Genomic DNA, 23,479 nt, shown 5'->3' on the forward strand with positions numbered 1-23,479 from the left:
CCAAGGGAAGAAGAAAGCTTGAATAGACAGAATAATCTCTCGGCACACGATGGGATGTCGCGGTATCTGACGTTTCGGCAAGTAATCTTGTCTTCCTGATAAAAGCGGTACCTTTTGTCTTAAAGAAGAAAGTACCACTTGTCGAAACGTCGGCACCAGCGATACCCCGTCGTGTTTTCAGTTTTTTGTTGTTGTTTTTTTCATCAGTACAAAAGCTTGATTTAGCGTGAACTTTTTTTAACGCGATTCTATAAATAGCAGCCCTGACAAAAGATCAATAGATTATTTGATAATGCGATACATGTGAGCGCACGGCGTGTAAAGTACAATCGATATGGACAGCGCCGCGCGAGTATAATAAAGACAACAGACGTTGCCATTACGGAGCCCATAATAAAAATTCCGCCATATCCACGAAGTGAATGATGATGAGTGGGCGAAGCTCCGGAGGTAAACCTGGTAAACCATGAATCCTCTGTACATTTTGCCCACTCGATTTTATTACATCGCTCCCCCTAGCGTACGTCGCCGCACTAAATCGAACGATTGCCTTCAACCAATGACACGCGCCATATGTGACATCATTCCTATTTTATAAGATCTCGCGTCTTTCATCAACTACAAGTACCGCTTTCTAGTTTATAACATCTTGCATCTTTTCATCATCAGCTACAAGTACCACCATCTAGTAAACACTACAAGAACTAAACGAGAGGTGGCTACATACAGGAGACGGTACCGCCATCTAGTGAACACTGCAAGAACTAAACTAGAGGTGGCTACATACAGGGGACGCACAGCCAACGCCCTAAGGAGCTTCGCCCCTAAAAGACAACCGTTTTATGTATGATCCCGCATTATCACGAACTTGCGTATAGCACACGCCTGCTTTCCCACCCTGCAGACTCATCAGTTATGATAAAGAGGCATTCCACAACAAACCTCATCCCACCCAAACCCCGTACCACGAGTTTAAAAAGAAAAAAAAAGCGCGCGCGTATCTGTCAGCGTTTGAGACTCGGCGTTGAAACAGGCTTCGACAGGACCGGCAACAAAAGATTTATGTTAAAGGACCCACATGCAGCGTTGAAATCGAGCGAGCGCTACACATGAACGGTTCCGCTTTCTTTCTTTCTTTCTTTCTTTCTTTCTTTCTTTCTTTCTTTCTTTCTTTCTTTCCTTCTTTCTTTCTCTCTGTCTTTCCTTCTTTCTTTTTTTCTTTCTTTTTTTTCTTTTTTTCTACGTTAAGCATTCATTGCCACGAGCTTCCTTTCACTTCAGCGAGTCTGCGGAACGGGATCGAACGGAGATAAATTATTGAACGGAAAAAAATTTAATGGAATAAAACGAGCGAAGCACGGTCTGTAACCTCAAGGCGCGCGAATGAGAGAGATATGACGACCGCGAAACAGCGGCGCGCCCGATGTCTTTATACGCAGCATAGACGCGTGCATAAGCATGCATGCATGGCCGTGGTTGCCCGACTCGATCGGTTATTGTGTCACGGAGGATATGCGGGTATTTACTTGCTCGTTTTCGTAATACTCGGCCACCACGCCGGTTATAACATGCAGCTTACAAAACGCGAATCTGGAGAACAGCCAGCCAGCTAGCATGAATGCGGAGGAGGTGACTATATAGCTGCACAAAAAAACAGCTGGGATGGCCAAGTTCTATAAACCGTAGAAAACGGCTAAACGAAACAAACTCGCGCTTCAAAGAGAGAAAAGGAAAGTGGGCGGGCATGCGGCAGTGGTTTTTCTAAGCGAGTATGTGGGCTCCCCCCTTTTTTTTTTTGCGGGAACAGAAATGCTTGCACCTATCGGGCAAACAAACAAACGAAACTGGAACCGCCTGCTTTCTTTTGTTTTCTTCTTGCTGTTATTTAAGGTTCTCTATGTGTTTCATGCCTCCGACTACCACCCTCGCTCCACAATCCCTTTCATTTTTTTTTCCTATCTTTCACTCGGTGATGGCGAAACCGTTACTTGAATCGAGCGTTGTTTCCTTTAAGACGGCGCGCGGTTTTTCTCTCTCCCAGCTGGCTTCCTGATCTTTCTTTTTTTTTTTTAACCCCTCGCTATCGTGGTCTTTTCTGGTTGTTCTGCGGTGTTCCCGCACAGAAAAGATCCTGATCAACGCTAGCGCTCGACACTGTGAAAGAAACGGTGGTCTCTACGTACGGTACGCTACAGCGGAGAGATGGAGTGGGAAGAGAACGCGTATAAAAATATCGGCAAAAAAAAATTCTGAGAAACTAGTGCAGAAGGCTGGAGCGGAAGAGCGGAGCGGAGTGGGTCGCGGAGCGGAAGACTGGAGCGGAGCCAAACGATGGCTGAGGCGGTGCGGAGGGGTTGGACCTTCTTGCGTCCGTTGTCGAAGCCCCATCGCCGAATCTTCACAATACGTGGCGCATTGTTTGCAAGATCAGATGCAAGCGGAACCTAAACCAACCGACCAACCAACCAAACAGCGACCTCCGGCATATGCAGCCACAACCACCTAACCTAACCTAAACCAACCAACCAACCGGTTGGCCTCCGGCATACGCTGCCACAACCACAGCCTTCACCGCAGGCAACCGCCACCGACTCTAAAACAGATCCAACTCGCCTTTTATGCGCTATAAGGCTTTACGTATCGCTACACACCGCGGCAGAGAAGCAGCAGTCGCGGTAACAAAGAACTTGCGCACGAGACCCGGCCCATCTGATGGCGAGAGGAGGGAGGGGGGTCTGCATCCGAAATCAATAACAGGCGCGTGGAAGAACCTGGCTTTCGTTGCCTTATATACGCACTGTCAAAGAAGCCGCCGCGGTCGCTGCCACCCCTCCTCCCCCCTCCACTTTCACTTCGTTTTCTCGCGCACACACGCACGCACATCGGAGCAATCCCGCTTGCTGTATAGGCCGGGCCCGCCTTCTTCCCAACGTGTACGAAACGGAAGCGTTTGTTGACTCTCTCCTATCTCGCTTTATTTACCGGAGCAAGAAAAAATCTCGTCTCGGCGCGAAACCTTCTCTACGGATTCTTTGTGTCGGCAAGCCAGTACGGCAAACACAGGATTGCGACCGCGTTCTCTTGTGTTTCTATCTCTCGGAAGCGAGCGTGCGTGTGTGTTTGTGTTTATAACGGAAGGCTACAACGAGATCTAGCGGTTGCCTCTTTACGCTGCCAGCAGTGGAAGATTGTGGATAGAGAGAGATTGGCGTGCCATCCAAGCTTTAACGCTTTGCGTTTCTTGTTTTTTTTCGCTTTTTGTACGGGCGCACCGAAATGGCCTCGACTCTATATATATAGAGTGGATGGGCAACAAAAACAAACGGTCGACGTTTTCCTTTTTTCCGGCGACGACGACGCGCGCATGGTTTTCTCCTTCCCTGCTCTTCCTCTTCTCCCAAGCTTCTTCATCCTTTTCCCACCCGTCCTGTCCTTCACCGTGGCGCTCCGGGAGTTCTCGGCCGGGTCACGCTCTGAAACCTCGGAGACAGCTCCAAGACTGCGGGTGCACTGAGTGTACGCGACCACCGCGGCAGGCCTAAGTGTGGGTTCAATCCAGATGCGCCACGCGGTATCTATCTATCTATCTATCTATCTATCTATCTATCTATCTATCTATCTATCTATCTATCTATCTATCTATCTATCTATCTATCTGTCTCTGTCTGTCTCTGTATGTCTGTCTGTCTCTGTATGTCTGTCTCTGTCTGTCTGTCTCTGTATGTCTGTCTGTCTGTCTCTGTATGTCTGTCTGTCTGTATGTCTGTCTCTGTATGTGTGTCTGTGTCTCTGTATGTCTGTCTCTGTATGTGTGTCTGTGTCTCTGTCTGTCTGTGTCTCTGTCTGTCTGTCTGTCTCTGTCTCTGTATGTCTCTGTCTCTGTATGTCTGTGTCTGTCTGTCTGTCTCTGTATGTCTGTCTGTCTGTCTGTCCTCCATTGTATCCTGTCCGTCTGTCTGTAGAGCAACGTACAGGTGACGATGCTTCAGGAAGGAAAATAATGCTCTGCCTTTAAGCCGTGCCATGTAAGGGCTTCTGTGTCTTTAACACTAAAATAAACAAACAGTCTGTTATATGCATTCACCTTAGGCGAAAGCCCCCCTTTTTCCTTTTTACTTTTCAATTGATGTTTGGTCCTCTTCCACCTAACCTGGAAACTTCTACGCCGAACGTGTTTTTGCATTGTCACCGTGATCTGGCCACGCGGCAATTTCACCTGATGACGCCGTCGTGTGACATCCCGATGCCGCTAAATTTAGCGCTTTGTGAATGCGCGGTGATATTTTTTCTACCCTTTTTTTTTACCCTGCCCGCCGGCGGGGTCAACTTTCGCGTTTATATATATATATATATATATATATATATATATATATATATATATATATACGTAGATTTTTATAAAGAGTTTGGCTTCGGTTGCCGTAGAATTAAAGAAAAATAAGTATACGCCTTTAAAAAACTGTTTATTGGTTACGTTTCGATCGGAGGTCTGATGAAGATCGGTCTCCGATCGAAACGTCACCAATAAAGTTTTTTTAGAGACGTTACTTATTTTTCCTATATATATATATATATATATATATATATATATATATGTATATATATGTATGTATGTATGTATATATGTATGTATATGGCATGCTTCCCGGTTAGTGCAGGCACGCTACTCGGATGGCGGTGTAGGATCGAGGCGTCCGATTTGCATACAAGCACGTGACGCGCTCTGCGGCATCCGATGCGTCACCTTGAGACGACGACCTCTCTGTCGTCAACGGGCGCGTCGACTTCTCACGGTCCCGTTGTAACCCAACGCGTCGTGCGCGCTCGCATGAATCCATGTGCCGGCATCAGCGCCGGCGTCGCTGTGTTTACCAAGACCGCCGGTACGTGTGTCGTCGTAATCGGAACTCCGGCAGGCGCTCCTCCTCCTAGGCTGTCTCGGGCGAGATAGCAGAGATCACGAGGTACACTGATCCGCCTGGGACAAAACTCTCTCTCTGTCGCACACAGCAATGAGCTCAAGTTCGAAGAGTATCTCCTATCCTACATCTAATCCAGACACGAACGCACACGCACGCGCACACACAATTTCCGTGAACCTCCTCCCTCGTCCTCCCCTTCCTGCCAGACTCGCAGGCTACCATATACTTCCATTCCAGAACCTCACGAGCCTAACCGCGACAGACAGCCGGTATCGTCTTTTCCAGTCAGGGCGGACGGGAACAATCAATATGCGCAGCCCGAGTATCCTTGGCCCTGCAATATACTCGTACGTTCACATACATCGAATACAGACATACATACATCGAATACAGACAAACATCGGGAAGACTCAAACAAATACGTCGCAACGAATCAAATCGAAGCAAAACAGAAGCCGTTACACCTATTTATTCTACAGCGCTGTAAACGTCTCTCACCCGAGAGATCTCACGGAGTTCGAGAAACGCTTTCTGAAGAGTTCGGTTAGACTGCTTTTGTTCCACAATTTTGTTCCACAAGGTGTGTGTGTGTGTGCGCGCGCATGACGCCCTTCAGGTGCATGTGTTTGTACGCTTATCAATGACCGTTCGCAATTTACCAACGTGCGCGATGACGTCAAACGGCGTTGCAAAACAAATATCTTATCAGACTCCCGCAAAGCGCGTCACTGCGAGGTCGATTTCACCGCGAGTGCTTTTGGTGTATGTTTGGCAACGTGAAAAAAATGACGTGACAACTTCGACGGCGTGACAAAAGAGAAGCGACGAGACGCTGTACTCGCATCATTCGCTCGTGACGGTCACACATTGCGCCATTCCGCCGTTCAAACGTTAGAGTTCGTTACATTGCAGTCGTAGCTGCGTGGGCATTCAATGTAGTAAACTTATTTCAACCATCACTCGTTTTCCGACAGCGGCGACGAGCTCGCTGCCCCGTGAACTCGCGGCTCTCGTCTTGGTTCGTGACGTCGAACTCCCTAAAACATTCCGTAAGCGATCAAACGGTCAGCGAAATCCGCGACGTACAGCTGACAGGCTTCTAAAAAATGCCACTTAAAGGGGCCCTGTAACACTTCTTGAGCATGGCCAGAAAACGCTGCCGATCGGTAGTAGAGGCTCCCGACGACATGCGAGCCAAATATCATAGCACAGCACGTGGCCTGGAATTCACAATAAATTATCAGTCAGCTCTTCTCTCGACAAATCACGGAATATGCCCAAAACCATACGTGAATTACCCACCTGTCAGCCATTGGGTGATTTGAACAAGGCGCACTTGCTCGTTACAGAGATGGCCGCGGGAGGTCGCTACTTGTCCACGCGCGCGATCACACTGAGAAAGCGGCGCATTCGAAGAAAAAAAAAGTGCTCAAGGTCACGAGGCGCGGTAGTTTCTTCGCCCTGCCACCCCTCCCTGCTTATCTTCCAGTGCTTTCGTCGGGACGAGAGAAGAGAGAAGGCGATTGCCGCATGCGACAAACCTTTGTAACTCCACTCGCACTAGGCGGATTCTGAAAATTTTTGCGGAGTTGAGTTCGTGAGGCAATAAGCTTTTCCAGTGAATTCATGCTGTGGTTACTTCAAAAAGCGTTTCAGGGCCCCTTTAAGCATTCTTTAGTTTTTAATTGAAGGCTATAGTCCTTCTTGGGCTTGAACGCAGAAATTTTGGTCTGTCTGTTTGTCACCCGATTCAAGCCATTTGGCGAAAGTTTAAACATTTGCTCAATGCCCGCCCATTTTGATCTGGTGGATGCGTATATACTTGCGAGCATTGTCGATCAAAAAGCAAGTATTACGCGTATCCCAGACGTAACATCAATGCGTAAGTATTAGTTGACGTGTTCCTTTACTAGAAAATGCATAGATGCGCAATTCTAAAAACACCTGTGTGTGTGTTACGCGCTGCGCTGACAATGCGACGCTATGCACGAAAAAGGCGGGCGTTTTCTACGATTCTGTAGGACGATACGGTGCTGCCACCTGCCAGTGGCTCTGCGTTCTACACAATGCTTCTGTTTCCCAACATTACTCCCAGATGGCGCCATAGCTGACGCAGCGCCTACACACAAGACTGTCGTCTTTCGACGACATTTGCAGCGAAGCACGCAGGTACACGGTCATTTTTTTTTTCAATTAAATAATATTCTCAGTCTGGAGAGGCTTCGCCCAGATGATCAAATCGACTGAAGAAATAGTTTCGTTCATGCACCCGACACTGTTCTCCGAAAGCGGAGTCACCGGCCGTCATGACGTCAGTCTGACGGGCGTCAGTTTGAGGTTCTCGTACCGGAACAAAGGCGTGACCAACATTCATGACGATAATGGCGGCCGAAGGTCCCTGGTGTGGCCTTCCAAAAAGTGTATACTTTCCATCTACATTTCAGCAAATCCAGGGACCAAAGGCAAGACCACTGTGAGAAGCACGCAATCGGTTCATTTTCCATTTTTCAGCCATTATAAAGCATGCTGTTTTTTGAACTCGACCAACAGAGACAGAGGGCGGGAACGGGGTTTCAGGGTGCCCCTCCATTAATGAAATACCTTAGACACGCCTATACGTGCCCGACTTTATGCTGTTTTAGCGGTACACTCGAACTTCGATATAACGAACGCCAATATAACGAATTATTTGTTATAACGAAGTAAATTAAGCACAGTCTTGCAATAAATATAGTGTTAGGAATATATCTTTATAACAAATTTTCATATACAACGAAGTTATTTTGCTGCAAGGTCTGCAAGATACAACAATGCAGTAATGAAGTTATATTCTGCGCATTGAAAATGGGTAGATACAGTTAAGGGAGCGAATTCATCGCCGCAGGTCTGAAAGCCGGCGCATTGGTAACCTAACAACGAACTATTTGTCTCTGGAACCATCCACAGAAGCGACGCTTCTAAAGCGTGTTCGCGTAACGCGTGATGGCGGCTGTATCAGCATACGGCATGGCGTAAATACTCCCGGCTGTATCGATTCGCGTGCTCTGGTAATCTGTGACGTTCGTCTATCGTATATCAACCGCGTACACGTTCGGTAAAAAAAAAAGGCAAGTGCCTATGTACATACAGAGCAAACACATTTATGGCTTGTTTTTACGTGGCGCAGACTCGTACATAGGCAACGCAGGAACTAATGGAAAGCTCGTCACACGGCTATCACCGCTGTCGCAGAAACAAACGTCTATTTTTTCTTCTTCTCGCGCGCATTTCGCTTCTCGCTATATCCTTCGCGATTTTGTAGCGATTTCGGGGCGATTTCTCTTCAGGCCGGAGGGGGGGGGGGCTATACATTCTGGTGTTTGTTCTCAGTTTTTTTACGCGCCCGCTTCTTTTTTTTCCTCTTTTTTTTTTTGACGGGTAGGTGCACTGCGGGTTCTATCGACGGGAAACTGATTTCGTGGCAAGCTGTTGCGAGAAAAAACGATGCCGCCGCCTGTTTTTTTTGTGTGTGTGTTCGTGGACGTGCCGCTGAAAAAGTAAGGGTTGCGAGCTAGGTCAAAGGTTTCGTTCCTGTGTCGCTCTTGTTCTTATACTTTCCACCTTCGCGCGTCCCGAAAACAAACATCGTCACTCGAGGGCCAGTTCCGGGACCCGAAGGCGCACCGCGCCGTACGTGCTTCGGTATCTCCTTGAGGCAAGGTATAAGGACGCCGGGAAACAAATCAATGAGCAGACGACAAATCCACGTAACGCTTGCGAAAGCGGCCGAGAAGTATGGCTCGAGTAGGAGCCGATAAATAAGGCTTAACGAAAGAACAGCACAGAAGGCTCGGGAAACGAAAGACGAATTTGCGAGGCCGAAAAAAAGTAAAACGCAAGTACAGGCTTACGAAACAGATGGCAAGTAAGGCTTAGAAAAACAAAAACATGAGACACTGCCCACGAAACGAATTCCGCGCGACCGAACAACCAAAAGAAAAGTAAGGCTTAGAAAGCAGACGACAAACAAGGCTTAAAGAAACAGCAGACAAACTCGAAAAGTGCAAGACGAATCACTCATGGCCGAATACCTATAAAAGACAAGTAAGGCTCAAGAACTAAACGATAATAAACGAGCCTGGAAGCAGAGTAATGGTTGCAGCAGACCACTCTCGCCGCAAGCGCAGCGATACGTGCTGCCATTTTCTCGTTGTTCTCAACAATTTTCGATCGCGCGCTGGCGCGTACGTGCGTGCTGTGCCGATCATTGTTTCATTTCTTAAGCCTTTCTCGTTTCGCCGAACGAGCCGGGATCGACGCGCGTGCTTTAGCCCGAGAAGAAGGTAAACGACGGTAACTGAAAATGAAAGTATTATGTCTGAGCGTTATAGTTGCACGAGGGAAGCAAGTTTGGGAAGAGTGAAACGTGATGGGGAGGATAGGGGTTAACCACTATAGGGTTCACCAGATAGGGTTCACCAGATTCACCAACTATAGGGTTCACCAGATTCATTAAGATGACTGTTTCGTTCGTTCAGCAGTGAAGTGTCAATTGGGTAACTTTTTTGGTGGCGTTGCACGTTTTTCGCCAAGGCCGAACCGAACATTTATCCGCAAATGTAGCTATGCAGTGTAGAAAGAACAATAGCACTGTCCGCAGAAGCATTCTTCGATGTAACTTTTAATTTCGTCGTTGTTGGATGTAGCCCTTTCTAAACACGCCGATGAAGAAGGTATACATTTGCCGGCATGGAGGAGCGAAACAATGTTAAGAGAGAGCATTGCGAAATTCCATAGACAGAAGGGGGAAAAATAACAGTTGTGTAGGTCAGGCACGCGCGGTCGTTACCAAGCTTAATGCAAACGCTTCGACGCGTTACCAGGACTGATGCCAGCCGCGAAAATCTGGGTGCTGTTGCCGAGATGATATCTTGGTATGCTTGGGTAGAGTATCGACAAGCGCGGTTAACATGTCTGCAATCGAATACGCGGCACTAGCGCCAACCAAACTGTTTCAGGGCACGCTGCGGAGCATTCGTGTTAAGCTTGCTGACGACTGTGCTATCGGCATCAAATGAAACGCGAACAGCGGAGTGCGTGGCACAAGCCTTATCAATGGCATAGTGCGCGCCGTCCACCAGTCATTGACACAGAAAGGCCCGCACATCCGGTGTGGTAGCATTGCACAATCCCTCTATAGCGCAATATTTCTGCTTGTGTTCCAGGTATCGTATTTGAAAGCAACAAAATTTTAAAAATACAGAGGTTGAACTATACTGCAGCCGAAGGCGAGTAATGTAGCACGGTTTGTCATCACGTAGTCAATGAACACTGAATGCCTGGAAAATTCTATTTATAGTAGACAAAGGTCAGTTCATAATGCTGGCAATTGCACGCTGTTTCACTTCGTGCCAGTAAAGCGAAACAATTTGCTTGCTCTCTTCCGAAGAAACACTCGGCATTTCCAGTTAAAATGAAGCCTTTTCGGGTCGTTTTCTGAAAGAAGGGTGTAGGTGAAGCAGCGCTGGCGAACGAGATACGACAGTCTCTTGAAAATCAACCACAAACCGATTATATTTCTCTTTACGTTTTATCGTGCAAAGACACCGATTGCACTGCGACGCTGCAGTAAAAGCAAGGAATTGCGAGTGATACGATCAAAATCGCTTGGCACGCCCACAATTCACACCACTGTCACCATAAAAAAGCTAGAGCAAAAACGGAGATAACGCCCTCTATATAGGTGCATGGATCGCGCAGTGCTGCCAAACCGGATGTGCATGCCGGTCAATGGCGATGACTGGACGGCCAACACTATAATGCTTGAAACACGCGCTCCGCTGTTTGAGTTTCATTTGACGCCGATAGTACATGCCACTCTTCGCTCGACCCCGTTTTCTCGGAAAAAGAGCTCCTGGATTTGCTCTTCCTGATGAAGCCGTATCCGTGGATTTCCCTTCGGCTTTGTGCTCGAAGCGGTGGATTGTGCTCTCTAACGTACTGTTTTTTTTTTTCTTTGTTCTTTCTTTTAAAAGAAAATGCGTTACGATACATTCAGTTTCCGATAACAGCCAGCCAATTGATTAGTTCGACTTCCTGGCGGCACCGGCCAATACCGGCCGCTCCGCGACATACTTTTTTCGTCGTGTTGTGAACCGCCGCCGCTGCTTCTTCAATCGACCACCGAGCTACGCGTTTGTACTCGGGACCGAGCCCGTCGGTGGCCGAGGTCTATCGAGGTGGGGGAGGGGGGTGCCGCATATGCATAAATGCATATGCGGGCGGGGAATACCGTCTTCACCGCGCTCTCCGCAAATGAGAGGCGCCTCCTTCTCGCCACTCGACGGACACGGCGCTAATTATAGTGCCCGCGGCGCGATGCCGTTGGAGGGTCGGTCGCTTCGCCGTTTCGAAACGGTGCAGCATTGCTGAAGCTACGGAAGACCTCGGCCAGTCGGCAGGACGACCGACTACTTACGCACGCAACCTCGCGAAAGTCTGTTTTCCTCTGTTTGTAAAGCGTGAACGAGAGAGAGAGAGAACAGAGGGAGAATGTTTAGGGACGGCCATCAATTGATCGTCCGTTTTAGAAAGAGGGGAGGAGGGCGATGGAAATTGGCGTGGGGGGGGGGGCAAAAATTTACGCCTGCATTGTTTTGCCCCCTAGATCAAGCATAGCCAAATAAAAAGAAATTCAACGCGATGGCGAGTTGGGCTAGTTGGTGTGCGTAGTTGGTTCCCATTGAAAATAATTAGGATAAGGCGCCCCGAAGAAGTGGACAGAAGTGGACAGGACAGCGTTTACCTTGTTCACTCTCCGCCGTATAAGCGTTGTCCACTTCTAATGTCCACGTATTCGGTGCGCTTAATCTTGATGTTAGAAAGACAAACAAAAAAATGATTCTCTGCCTCTCTGCCTCCCCCCGCTTTAAGTGGTGGAGCAGCTGAACACACTTTGTGATATATCCTGTCCTTTGCTGATTGCGTTTGTCCATGAACGTTCCCGTCGGAAGGAAAGTAATATCTGATTGAAAAATGTCATTGATATTCAACGGGGTGACGGAGCGCGCCTCCCGACACCACGCACTGGGCGGGCTTGCCGCGATTGATAAGATTTCCCACAACGTGTGAAGGCATGTGCAGGATTTTTCATAAGGGAAGTGGAATACCGCAGCGCATCCCTCCCTCTTTCTCGATAGCCACCCACTGAGGTCTAAGGGTCAGAACGCAGGGCCAAGTTAAGGTATTAGGGAGATAGGCGAGGGGCAGGGGCTATGGAAAGGTACATGCTCCTATGGAACGATGCATATTCACCGCAGCGCGCTCTACTGTGAAGAGCGGGGGGGCAAGAGTACACTGTAGGCAGAAGGAAGCCTACCCTCCTCCCCCCTGGTCTTCCCGTCCCCCTTCCACTGAGGCCCGTACGACCAGAACGCAGTACAAAGACCAGGTATTGCGTAAGCTCATGGAAAGGGGTGAGTCCATAGGAGGGTTTCCTTTCGGGGACGGGGGGGGGGGGGGGGCGAAGATTCTTCGCAAGGCACCCCTCCCTATTATGAGTATGTATATGGAGCTGACTTTGAAACCTCCTCTTTGGTGAATAAGGGGGGGGCATACCCCCCCCCCCCCTTCATGTGCGAATGCCTACGGGTGAAGCAACACAGCGTGCAAACTCTGCAACAGTTGTGTTGACTCTACCACGAGCTTTCAGTACGTAGCGTGCTTCTCTGGCGCCATGGCGCTGCTAAGGGCACTGCACCGAACTAGAACAGATTTCACGTTATTGCCGTCTGTACGGCTCCCTCCCCACATACGTACATACATGCATGCATAGCTCTGACCCTGTCGAGCTCGAATGCCGGTTTGTTTGCGGAGCGCCTGAGAATACCGCGTCCGTTTTTGCGGAGCTGTCATAAACACGCGACCAATAAGCCCTCGCTTCACGCCACCTTTCCCGTTCTACCGACGATCCCCTCCGTTTACGAGTGTTATCTGTCTATATGCGAGCGCATAAAAACCCGCAGACCGCGAAAGAATGAAAACCGTCGTACTCAACATTTTTTCATCTACGTTCCGCCGCCGAACGCTCTTCTGTTCGCCCTCGTGCTCTCAAAACGCCCGACTGCCCCATCTCTTTCTCCGTTTTCTTTTGCGCCCTCATTCACTTGCACAGAAGCTGCGTACAAAAGGCTGGAACGTTCTGTAAGGACGTTAGTGCCGCAAGAGAGGTTCGTTTGATTGGTGCCCCCAACACGGCACATGCAGTTGGCCACGCCCAGTGGGAAGGACATAAGATTACGAAGTTTAGGGTCCGATTCCCGACTAGGGCTCTCTCCAGAGATTTATACACCATCACCAAAGCCCCAACAGCTCCCTAACACAGACACAAGGGCGTAGAGAAGTTTTGGAGGGGGCGATGAGAGGGGGGGCACACTTAAAATTCTCATTTTTTTTTCGCTCTTTATGCCATGGCAAAAGAAATTTCAGGGGGGGGGGGGGGGGAGCACGGGCCTAGTGTGCCGCTTCCTGGCTTCTCCACTGCGTAGACACTCCCACTCCACGCACCCTATTATTTTACACCAAATTAACTCCACTCCTCTCTTTAAAAAATGCACACATTCTCACCCCTTCGCGTTCTGGCAGCCCTCCCGCCCACCTAAATATCTAAATTTTGGGTAAACCTCTGAGTCTGCTGCGATTACACCAAAGAGAAAACACATGGAAAGGAAGGAGAGGCAAGGAGGTCAATCAGACAACTGTCTACTTTGCTACTCTACTCTGTGGAAAGGAGATTGGGGTGCAAATTCACGGTTAGTGAAAACCTGGCAGACACTCAAGACCAGTTCAACGCGTAACGCCACAAATCGCACGTGCGTACACTTGCGGAGATGTTGCAGCGTAAGGGCAAGCAGAGTTACGATGACAGTTGTGATCGGTACGGTTTGATGGTGTCGTTATCGGTCATACATATGGAAGGCTTGTCATACTTAGGCCATGCTTTGTGCGCATACTTTTAAAAGTTTGCGGATTACCACGTAAACAAAAGTGACAAGGATAGTGGCACCACCTGGTGTTGCAGAGTTCAACCAGGCGAAGGCAGCTGTAATTTATATTTGTGAGCGCCGATTTGCTGCAGGTGAAAAATTTTTTGTTCCAGCATCATTGTAAAAATTTTGTACCTTTCTATGTTTTTCCTCCCTAAGAAGACTCTTGAAACAAAAAAAAAAGGGGGGGGATAACTTGTCGCACGATAAAGCATCGCACGATGCCCCTGCCACCACCTTGTAACCCGACATAACACGAGCACCCTAGCACGTTCCAGGCTTTGACATGCTAAACCTGTCTAGCACGTCAAACTGAAACATTTAAGATGCAGATCCATGCTCCTTAGAGTCAAACAAGGCCTATACAGAACCGCAATAAGATGATCTGTGAGTAAGCGCACGATAATGGGAAAGCTCTCCTTTGGAGAGGGAGGGTGAGTGGAATTCTGTTTTGCAAGTATTGATTACTTTAGCACCAAAGAGACATGCTATTCCTTGCAAACACCACTGCCACTAAATTATCTATGTACTGTGCTCGTTGGTTTGCAATGTAGACTTGGTGAGAGGCCGTTTAAAGGGCCCCTAAACCACGTCCAATATCTGATACTTTTATTTTATTTTTGAAACTGGGTTTATTTGCAACAAGTAGCACTTCAGATGAAAGTTTATGGATACTAAATCACCGCTGAATGCATGCATCAGGTTCAAAATGCCATCACAGTTGGCAGTGCCAAACGCAGCAGTGCGACACGCTTCGAGTGCGCCACAAAAGAAAAATAAAATCCCGTGCTTTTCTCTTAGATTTTTGGTATACCCCCCCCCCCCCCCACGTTCGTCCCCCCATCACCAGTACAATCTGATCGTCTCAGAGCCAGAAAAAAAAACCTGTTCTTCTGCCTGCAAGTACGCACACTCCCTGCTTACTCGCACAGCAAGGAGGAACATTTGGCCAGGAGGCGGGACAAGCCAATAAGCGTGGTGAAGGAAAGAGTGGAACTAGCGAAGAACACATTTCGATCGTCAGCGTGTTACGATCGACACATTTCGATCCTAACAGGCTGTTACGACAACACTGCTGTTACGGCAACACTTGCATGCTGGTGGAACACTGTAACTCCACGACTAAATTACAACCTCTGGTTGGTTTGGGGTGATTATCGGGTTTTGTGATGCAAGAGCCAATCTTGGCCTAAGAGCGAAAAATGGTATTTAATGCGTCGGAGATGACGTGGTCAATGACTGTGGCAGTGTGTAACATTAACTGTATATATATGGGCCTAAATACTTCCACTGTAATGTGCATAAAACACAAATAGCTATTCAAGGAATGTTAGGATTAATGAGACACACAATGAATGTGCAGATATGGTATGCATAAGTGAACTTATCAAAGAAATTGTAATGAAGATAGGACATTATACCTTGTCAGGGTTCTTAAAGGCATGGACGACAAGCACATGCTGTATAGTGTACAACCATCGGAGCAGCAGCCTCTCGAGGAAGGCCGTGCTACTGATTTTTTTTACTAATAATCAGCAATTTGGTGGTTTTTAAAAGGTACACTGACCCTGCAAAGCAACTATAACCATTGGTAGACGAATAATGATTGACAATTGACTATCTCGTAGGGCGGCGAGAAAGAGCTGAAGAACATCCAGAAGCATGCACTGGGCTCGGTATCCCGGCACGAGGCTAGCCTTCAGGGTGACACCCTGGTCAACCACAGGGCAGCCCACAGCAAGCGCCAGCGGGACCCTCATAGCACTGACATCCACCTCCAAGACCTGGCCCACCCTGCTGGACAACACCACGGCCACAACGTGGGAGGACACGCCCAGCCGCACCATGGTAATGTTTATGTTGCAATGCTTATAGTGAGGAGGCATATTAAGGAGCACACTAAAGGAAAAAATAATTAGTTCGAACTGATAAATTATAGTCCGAAAACTTGAGCGTGGCTGATTGCACCGCCGATGGTTCATTAATGAACCCCTTAACAGTTTTTTACAAGATTTTATAATCAATATTTTGCTTCAAAACATGATAAATACAAAGCACGTATTAAGACAAATTAGCATAATGACGTTTACTGTTCCAGGGCTTACTAGTGTCATTCTCGATTCTAAATATGACAAAATCACCGAAAAACTGGTGAATACCATCAGGCAATGTTAAATGAAATGCCTTGGCACACCCAGAAAGGGTAACCACGAAGGCTTATGGAGGGGGGGGGGGGTCAATAAATGCTTTGTTGAACCTGAAATTTGCGAAGGAAGTCCAAAGATATTGAATGGCAAAGATCTTTAGTATGTAAAATTTTCAGTTGTTTTTATATATCAATGCCTACAGAGCAAATTTGTAATTCTGAACTAGAAAGCAGCACACCATTGTTCCGCAACTACCAGTTGAGCTTCCACAGCTGTTGAAAGTGGAGGAGTGGTGGAGGAAATAGCATCTTTGGCTTTCACATGTACAGTGGTGTCGGCAACACTTCGGTTGCACCAAAACATGTGCATAAATACAACTAGGCCTCTGCATTGCCTCATTCTTGATAAGACAACTATAAAACTCCACTCTGCCAGCGCTTCATCAACCTAGCCAGAAGAAGCACTTTGGAAGTTCTTCTACAAGTTCTTTTTCTGCAATGTCACTTCAATGTCTTTGCAAAATATTCTAGAAATATTCGAAAGATATTGGATTCGATTCACCCTCGCACTTTAATATTCAAATTCACTTGACACTCAACATTTTGCTATTGGCACAGCTCTACCTTTAGTCCTTTCAAGTTAGGTCAAAATCATTCCACTACAGTTAAAAAAAAAAAGCGGCACATAAGGCTCCCCCTATGCTTCCCTCGCTTTAACTGTTCGTTTGTTTAGTTTAGTCTCACGTCCATACTTGTCTCTCTTCTTTCAACCCTCCGATGCACAGAGAGGCTGACGCACGCCAACAAGCCTTCCAAGCGGAGCCACGACAAGCAGCAGCAGCACGAGCGCCACTACACGGTGTCGATGCCCGTCCGCTCGGGACACCAGATCCACCGGCCCGTGGCGCACCACTTGAAAGAGGCCGAAGATTCGCCGCGCCCCTACCGCCTGCACACCAACAGCCACGCCCGGGCGGCACTGCGCTACGCCAAGCAGAGTCGACGCGTCCACAAGGACTCTGGCAAGGAGCGCAAGTTCAAGAAGGCCTTCGAGAAGAAGCAGCATTCCAAGCCCCACTACCTCTGGTAAAAGGCACGAAAAACAACCACGCAATGCAACCCTGTGGGGAGGGGGACGGGAGCTAACACGCATCTCTTCTTGCGCCAACAAGCGAAGGAGAAAAGGGCAGCTTGCGCTGAACTGTAAGACGCAAGGTGACATGTACGCAATAATCGCAGCTAATGCAAGGATATAGGACACCTTCAAGTTTTTCATCATGCGCCGAGTAAAAGAGTCGCAACCAAGAAGACGGACGAACGAAGCTTGACGTCTTCTTCAGTCTCCTTCTTGTGATTCTTTCAATCGGCACATAATCAAAACTCTGGCACGGATCAACTAGACCCAATTATAGCCCTAAAGGCACTTTTATGCAACAGGACTGAATGCTATTGCAAGTGAAACTGTGAACATTGAAAACGCAATGTATTCACATATGTCAAGCTTCAGTCTAGAAAATTTACGCCTCTTGCTTGTACAACTAGTAAGACGGAGATTTATAGACCGCGCCAGAGCACTGCATGCTACTGTATTCGGGAGAGCGATGCAGGCACAGCTTAGCACAGTGCCATAGAAGACTCAACACTCGAATGTTGAGTGTTCTATGGCACTGTGCGAAGCAGTGCCTGTATCACACACATGTGCTCGATTGTGTGATAACTGTCATTCTGGCACTACGACCTTAACGCAGAGTGCGCAATTATGAATGCACCAATGCAAAGGTGTCTAAAAGCGAGACGTTTTTTTTTTTTTCATAAAAGGTGTCTCTCATAGAAGCTGTTTCGTCATAGAAGCTGTGTCGAAGGAAAGGGAGGGGAAGGTGTAAACATACCAAACACAGCCGGGCAGCTGTGCAAAAAATTATCGAAATTCGTGAACATGTAGCGAATCAAATGTGGGTCTTCCCTTTCCACCATTGCAATCATCGTCTCAGAAGTGATGTTCTGCACGCGAACATCAGTCCTAAGAATTGAGAAGCAAGCAGGCGGAAGAAGTGCATGCGGCCAGAATATGGGCGGCGAGCGTCATATGTCATGTCTGCCATTATTGCGTAGATGCCACCTGTCGAAACGGGCCAGCTTTGCCCGTTACAGACTCCTGCCACGAGTCTACATAATAGGCAGAATTCAAAATGTGTTCAAGCTGTGCTCCGTCACCCTCTGGGATGCCAGCGTGGCTTCCGCAGCCTTGGGGAGAAGCACCCTTCCTCCCCCCCCCTTTTTTTTTTGTGGGGACTGAAGCCGGTGGGCGTGATTTAATATGCAGTGGGAGTATGCTCATCACAAGCTGTTTTTGTTAAGTGCATTTTGGTGGTCAGATGTTGTCATACAAAAGTAGTTCTTCAGTGGCTTGTCTTCTTAGCTGTGACAGGGACACGTTTTCAAACACGGGCGTTATCTTCCGTAAAAGCATTGACTGAATCTGTGACAGAGAACTTCAGATCACGTTTACAATCCCATAGGTTCCCAGCCACAAACCTAAGATCACTAAATCATAGGCACGGCTAGAGCTAGATGTCTGGCAACGACGGCCAAAAGTGCATTTAAAAGCCGTTTTAATAGTACTGCCTCACTGCGGCCGACTTTAGTCAACTGCACGGGATGACAGCAAGACTGCTCGAAATGTGCTCAGTGCAATGTAGGCATTTTACACTTAAAATTCACTTTCGGCAAGCATAGCGTCGCGCTTCATAGTGCACAATCGTGACTGAACCAACCTGTGCCAATGCTACTGTATGATCAAATGAGAGAAACAAAACAAACAGTTTGAGAGACAGACATTAAAAAGTCTGTGCTACAAGCAAGTATGCGAAAGCTTACACTTTTTTTTTTAAGCTTCTACGTAAGCTTGCAGGAAGAAAGAACCCTTTTTAATCGATCTCTACAACCTCGCAACGCGACTGATAATTGAGTAGGTTATACACTTGCAGCTGCAGCCACTATTTTCAAAGAAACAAAAAGGCACACCATAAGCACATGCAAGATCAACTTGCAGGTGCATTAGGAAGTGCTGTGATTTCAAGCATGTTACTTAATAGCACGAAACAGACTCTTAGAAATACTTCGCCCACCAGAACATCTCTGTTTATCAATATCTGCTTTGTGTTTAAGATTGTTGCTTGATTTCTGTTACTTTTCGTGCACGTTGATGCCGATTACTTATAGACGGTTTATACTTGCATTTGCTATCACATTTTGTACTCAGTGCAAGTAGCTCATGCAGTTGTGAAATGTTGCTGGATCTTAAGTGTAGCATTTCAAATTAACATGAAACCTGCATATTTTCCATTCAGGGGGCTTCCTGACAGTTGCTTGTCGATGTTGACAACTTCTGTTGCTTGCATAGCGAATGATGTCCAACGCCGCTGAGAGCCAGACGGGCCTCAATGTTACTTTTGCCAGATGTGTTAGCGCGGTCTGTCGTCAGTTCAATTCTCAAGAAACGGCCTGCTTACAATGTTAGCACGATGTGCTTGTTTAGAGGCATAGCAGAAACATTCTCCTTTACGATGACACTGCTCTTTGATTACGATGCTGCTGCTTGAGAGAGTCGTTCACGACGAAACATTAAGCACTTGACGTTCCAGCAGAGGCATGACCTTTTGGTCACTGCATTGAGGCAAGCTATAATGGTCGCGTCGTCTATCTCAAAAAGGTCGGCGACCGGGCCACCTGGTTCCTTATTATTGTTGCATCTGGTATGCGCACTATTTCTACCCCAATCCTTCGATAGCATATACGCATATAATTATTATCAATGCGCATGCATGTTGGTTGTTTTGGTGGAGGTTTCGTAGCATTCTTTTTGCCTCTTCCTCAAGAACAAACCTTTTCGCTTTCCGTGGTCCGTGCGTTCTTCATTGCGCGCGTGACTTTGTCCGTGGTCGCCATTTATGAAATGCTCTGTACAACATTGCTAAGTGTGTTTTTTTTGTAGCTTTCTCTTTCAGTGTACGATCAATTCTTAATAAAAAAAATCAAACACTGACAAGAACTGTCATCTTGCACTTTGTTCTTCACTGAAACCTCCAACAACACGACTGATACTCAAGCCGGCTATGGCGAAACAGGACGCACCGAGTATGGAATACCTGTTTCGACATGGAAGGGTTTCTTGGGTAGGTTGGCAAAAGTGTTCAGCCAAAAGGTCTCAACCAAAGCCGGGTATGGAAAGCACGTGACCGATCCCACAGGTGCACACAAGGGCTGCGGCATAGGAGAGGGGATGTCCTGACTCTTAGAGAAGGATGTCACATGAGAATAGTCTGCACACTACGTAAGCTCATCGACATCTTCAACGCGTAGTCATCAACATAGCATCTAATACCCGTGTCACACGGGTGATATTGAAGGCCATAGAGTCGGTAGTCTGTCAACAGAACACCCCACATCTCTGTTGAAGCTTCGATGGATATTGAGCGACAAAAACAGAAACAACGCAAACGTGTCAGTGTTCAGAAGTGGTAAACATGTGGCCACAGTTTCACTGCTCACCAACTTAACCAAATAATTAGGTAACTTAATGAAATGTTTAAATAAATATAAGAGATGCATGTGCTACCCTGCTACAACGAAACTGACGGGGCGCGGAAAAAATTTTGTTGATGTGAAAATTTCGTTGTAGTGAAATCGAAAAAATATAGCTGATCTGAGCTAGCGAAACAAAGGAACGTTTATTCTCAGAATTTAAAAAATGTCCGCGGCTTCCTATTCATTCCCAGCAGCGTCGGGACGCGATTCTCACCCATGCATAGCGAGGCCATGGTGAAAAGCACGCTGAAACACCTAAAACCACCTTGGTGAACGAACCAAATAGTTGCATTAACACGTTAACACCAGCAGCTGTCTGCCGTCAAAAGTATCCGACAACGCCGAGATGGAGACAGGGTAGGCAGGCAGATATAGCCGATTTTGTTGCTAATGCAGATGAACAGCCGCTCTGATTTGTTGCCACACTGGCCAAGTGCGAACATAATGATAAACATCGGAATCTGAAAAGGCATCGTTCCGTGGTTGCACCCAGCAGCTTCGTGAAGGGAACCATGAACTGAGCAACTGAGCTTCAGCTTCGGGTCGGCTGCGACTCAAGCAAGACAGGGGCAAAAGCAGGGCAGTCTCATTGCCATCGCTATCGAGCAAAAGTGGCACCCGTGCTTGCTGAACAGCGGCGGTATAGCGCCGGTTCCTGGTGGTGCCAACGCTTGTATTAGACTTAGATGACGCATTTTCAGGCTCTGAAAATGCATCGAAATGTTAAACATTGGTTTTACTGCATAGAAATAAGTATCTAAGCCTGTAATGGCATTGTAAAATTTCGTTGAAGCGGGACGATCGAAGAAGAAGTGTTCGTTGTGGCGACAATACTTATGCATTGACTCCTATGGACTGCTGACAGGGAATCGTGAATTTTCTTTGTAGCGGAAATTTCGCTGAAGCAGAGCTCTACTGTATCTACACTAATTCACTCGCAATAAGATGGAAACAAAAATAGACTTGCAGCGCCAGGCAACTTCTGTGAGAAACCCCTGCACGACTCAACAGCCATTGAAAACTGCCAGGCAGCAGCGCGACAACTCTATCGAGTCAATGGAGCTGCGGTGTTTCGATGGCCGTCATCATGGCCTTTCAAAAGTGCTCATGTGACACAGTTATAAAAAGTGGGCTGAATGTGTGGCATATCAGTTCGCCTTCCATTTCTGTGGAGGCAACGTTGCAGCAGGATGCATAGTGATACTTTAATGCCAAAAAGAAACATTCATGTTCGCATCTTGTAAGAACATGCATAAAAATACTCGGCAATGTTTTCTATTTAAATATCAAAAACGCCTAATGCAGTCCTTCGATGCATGTGGAGATAGCGGCAGTCTCTTCAAGTTCCTTGTTACAGAAACCATTTTTATTAATCCAAACGCAGAGGTGAGCCGTCAAATGATGTCATAGGCTCACATGAAGCTTCATCCAAGACTGCCGCTACAAATGCGGCCAGCACAAAGCGCACTACCATAAAAACCGAGTACAACTATCGGCTTTCCTTGAATATGGTCGAGTGGTGGTGCCGCGAGGTTATTCAAACGATCAAATTATTGAGCGCCGACTATTATCGGAGAAATCAAATAACAGATACTCAACTCCCCGATCAAACTATTTGCAGAACTACTGTTCAATCTGTATTTGAATATTCAGGGAATATTCACGCCTCTAATACTAACCCAAGATCTAGTTTAGAAAGATAGAAAGATATGTGGGTTTTAGTGGTCAAAGTGCACCATGAACAAAGATGACCAGAGAAAAAAGGTAAGTGGTCAATTGGCCTTTCTTCAACCCCGGCACGCTCAGCATGTGGTTAAGCGCTTCGGAGCCTACCGTCAAGTTCCGGCTCGGAGCATGCGTATCAGAAACATGCGCACTCTACCTGAGCGAGCTGCCGGATGTCGGTGATCCTCTCGGACATGGTTCGCAGGTAGCGATTGATTGCCATGTAGTCCTCCTGGGCCAAGATTTCGGCCTCGCAGATCTTGAAGATTGCTAGCGCAAAGCGGAAGAGCACCTGAAAGCAACAGCCAGAATTGACATGGGCACTGCTGTTGCACCCTGATGTAACAAGTGCTGATACACTGAATTAATGAATACTAATTAACAAGACAAGTCATGAATGGTGAAAATTGGAGCTTTCAGTTTTCTTGATCTTTTAATTGTACACTGCGATCGAAAAGACTTTGTGCGTCGTCCTGCCCCTTTTCTGTTAAAGATGTGGTATTTTTCAAAATTTATCTCTGATAGAAGCATGTAAAAAATAGTATAACTGATTATCCTTTATGTAACAAGTGTTTTTTCATTGGCTGCTATTTTGCTGTAGGCCTGACTGTGTTCGTGTCAAGCATTTACAAGGTGTCACACTTAATTCGTATTTCTAGGAACCCTAAACATTGGAAAAGTTTCCTGATTAAAGACAGGTGCAAACAAGAAGACAAGATAGAAGTGAAGACCACAAGTACTGGAAAATGAAATGGTTTTTTTTGCATAACTTGCGGGCTTTAAATTTGTGTTAAATATACCTTTAAGTGCTTACTATGACTACTCTTCACACTGCCACACATCACATATATCCACATCTGGTGTCTGAGAAACATGAACACGATCTTCCATGCTGCGAGCTCGGCAGTGAAATTGTAATCGCTTAGCAATCTTCATTTCGGGTAAAGGCACGGCTAAATCGGGGCCAAGGATGATCAGCGTGCCTTACATGAACAGCATCAGCTGTTAACATGTCGGCGCCTGACTGAGGCTCTTGCGTCATTCAATTTTTCATCGCGTCATACATAGCGTCGTTT

At 47.1% G+C, this 23,479-nt stretch overlaps 2 protein-coding genes across 2 annotated transcripts in view; one reads left to right on the forward strand and one right to left on the reverse strand.

Annotated features, from left to right (window-relative positions):
• The window catches only part of LOC142774649 (uncharacterized), a 150,612-nt gene extending 132,917 nt beyond the window's left edge, over positions 1 to 17,695 (forward strand). The window contains exons 3-4 of the mRNA XM_075875267.1: positions 15,574 to 15,793; positions 16,877 to 17,695. Of these exons, the coding sequence (XP_075731382.1) occupies positions 15,574 to 15,793; positions 16,877 to 17,181 (525 nt within the window). The 3' untranslated portion in view covers positions 17,182 to 17,695. The remainder of the gene's footprint in view (positions 1 to 15,573; positions 15,794 to 16,876) is intronic.
• The window catches only part of LOC119181357 (TBC1 domain family member 2B), a 199,220-nt gene that overhangs the window by 139,276 nt on the left and 36,465 nt on the right, over positions 1 to 23,479 (reverse strand). The window contains exon 17 of the mRNA XM_037432577.2: positions 22,561 to 22,695. Within this exon, the coding sequence (XP_037288474.2) occupies positions 22,561 to 22,695 (135 nt within the window). The remainder of the gene's footprint in view (positions 1 to 22,560; positions 22,696 to 23,479) is intronic.

Source organism: Rhipicephalus microplus, chromosome 10 (genome assembly GCF_043290135.1).
Source record: "Rhipicephalus microplus isolate Deutch F79 chromosome 10, USDA_Rmic, whole genome shotgun sequence".
In the NCBI taxonomy this organism is placed as follows: Eukaryota; Metazoa; Arthropoda; class Arachnida; order Ixodida; family Ixodidae; genus Rhipicephalus; species Rhipicephalus microplus.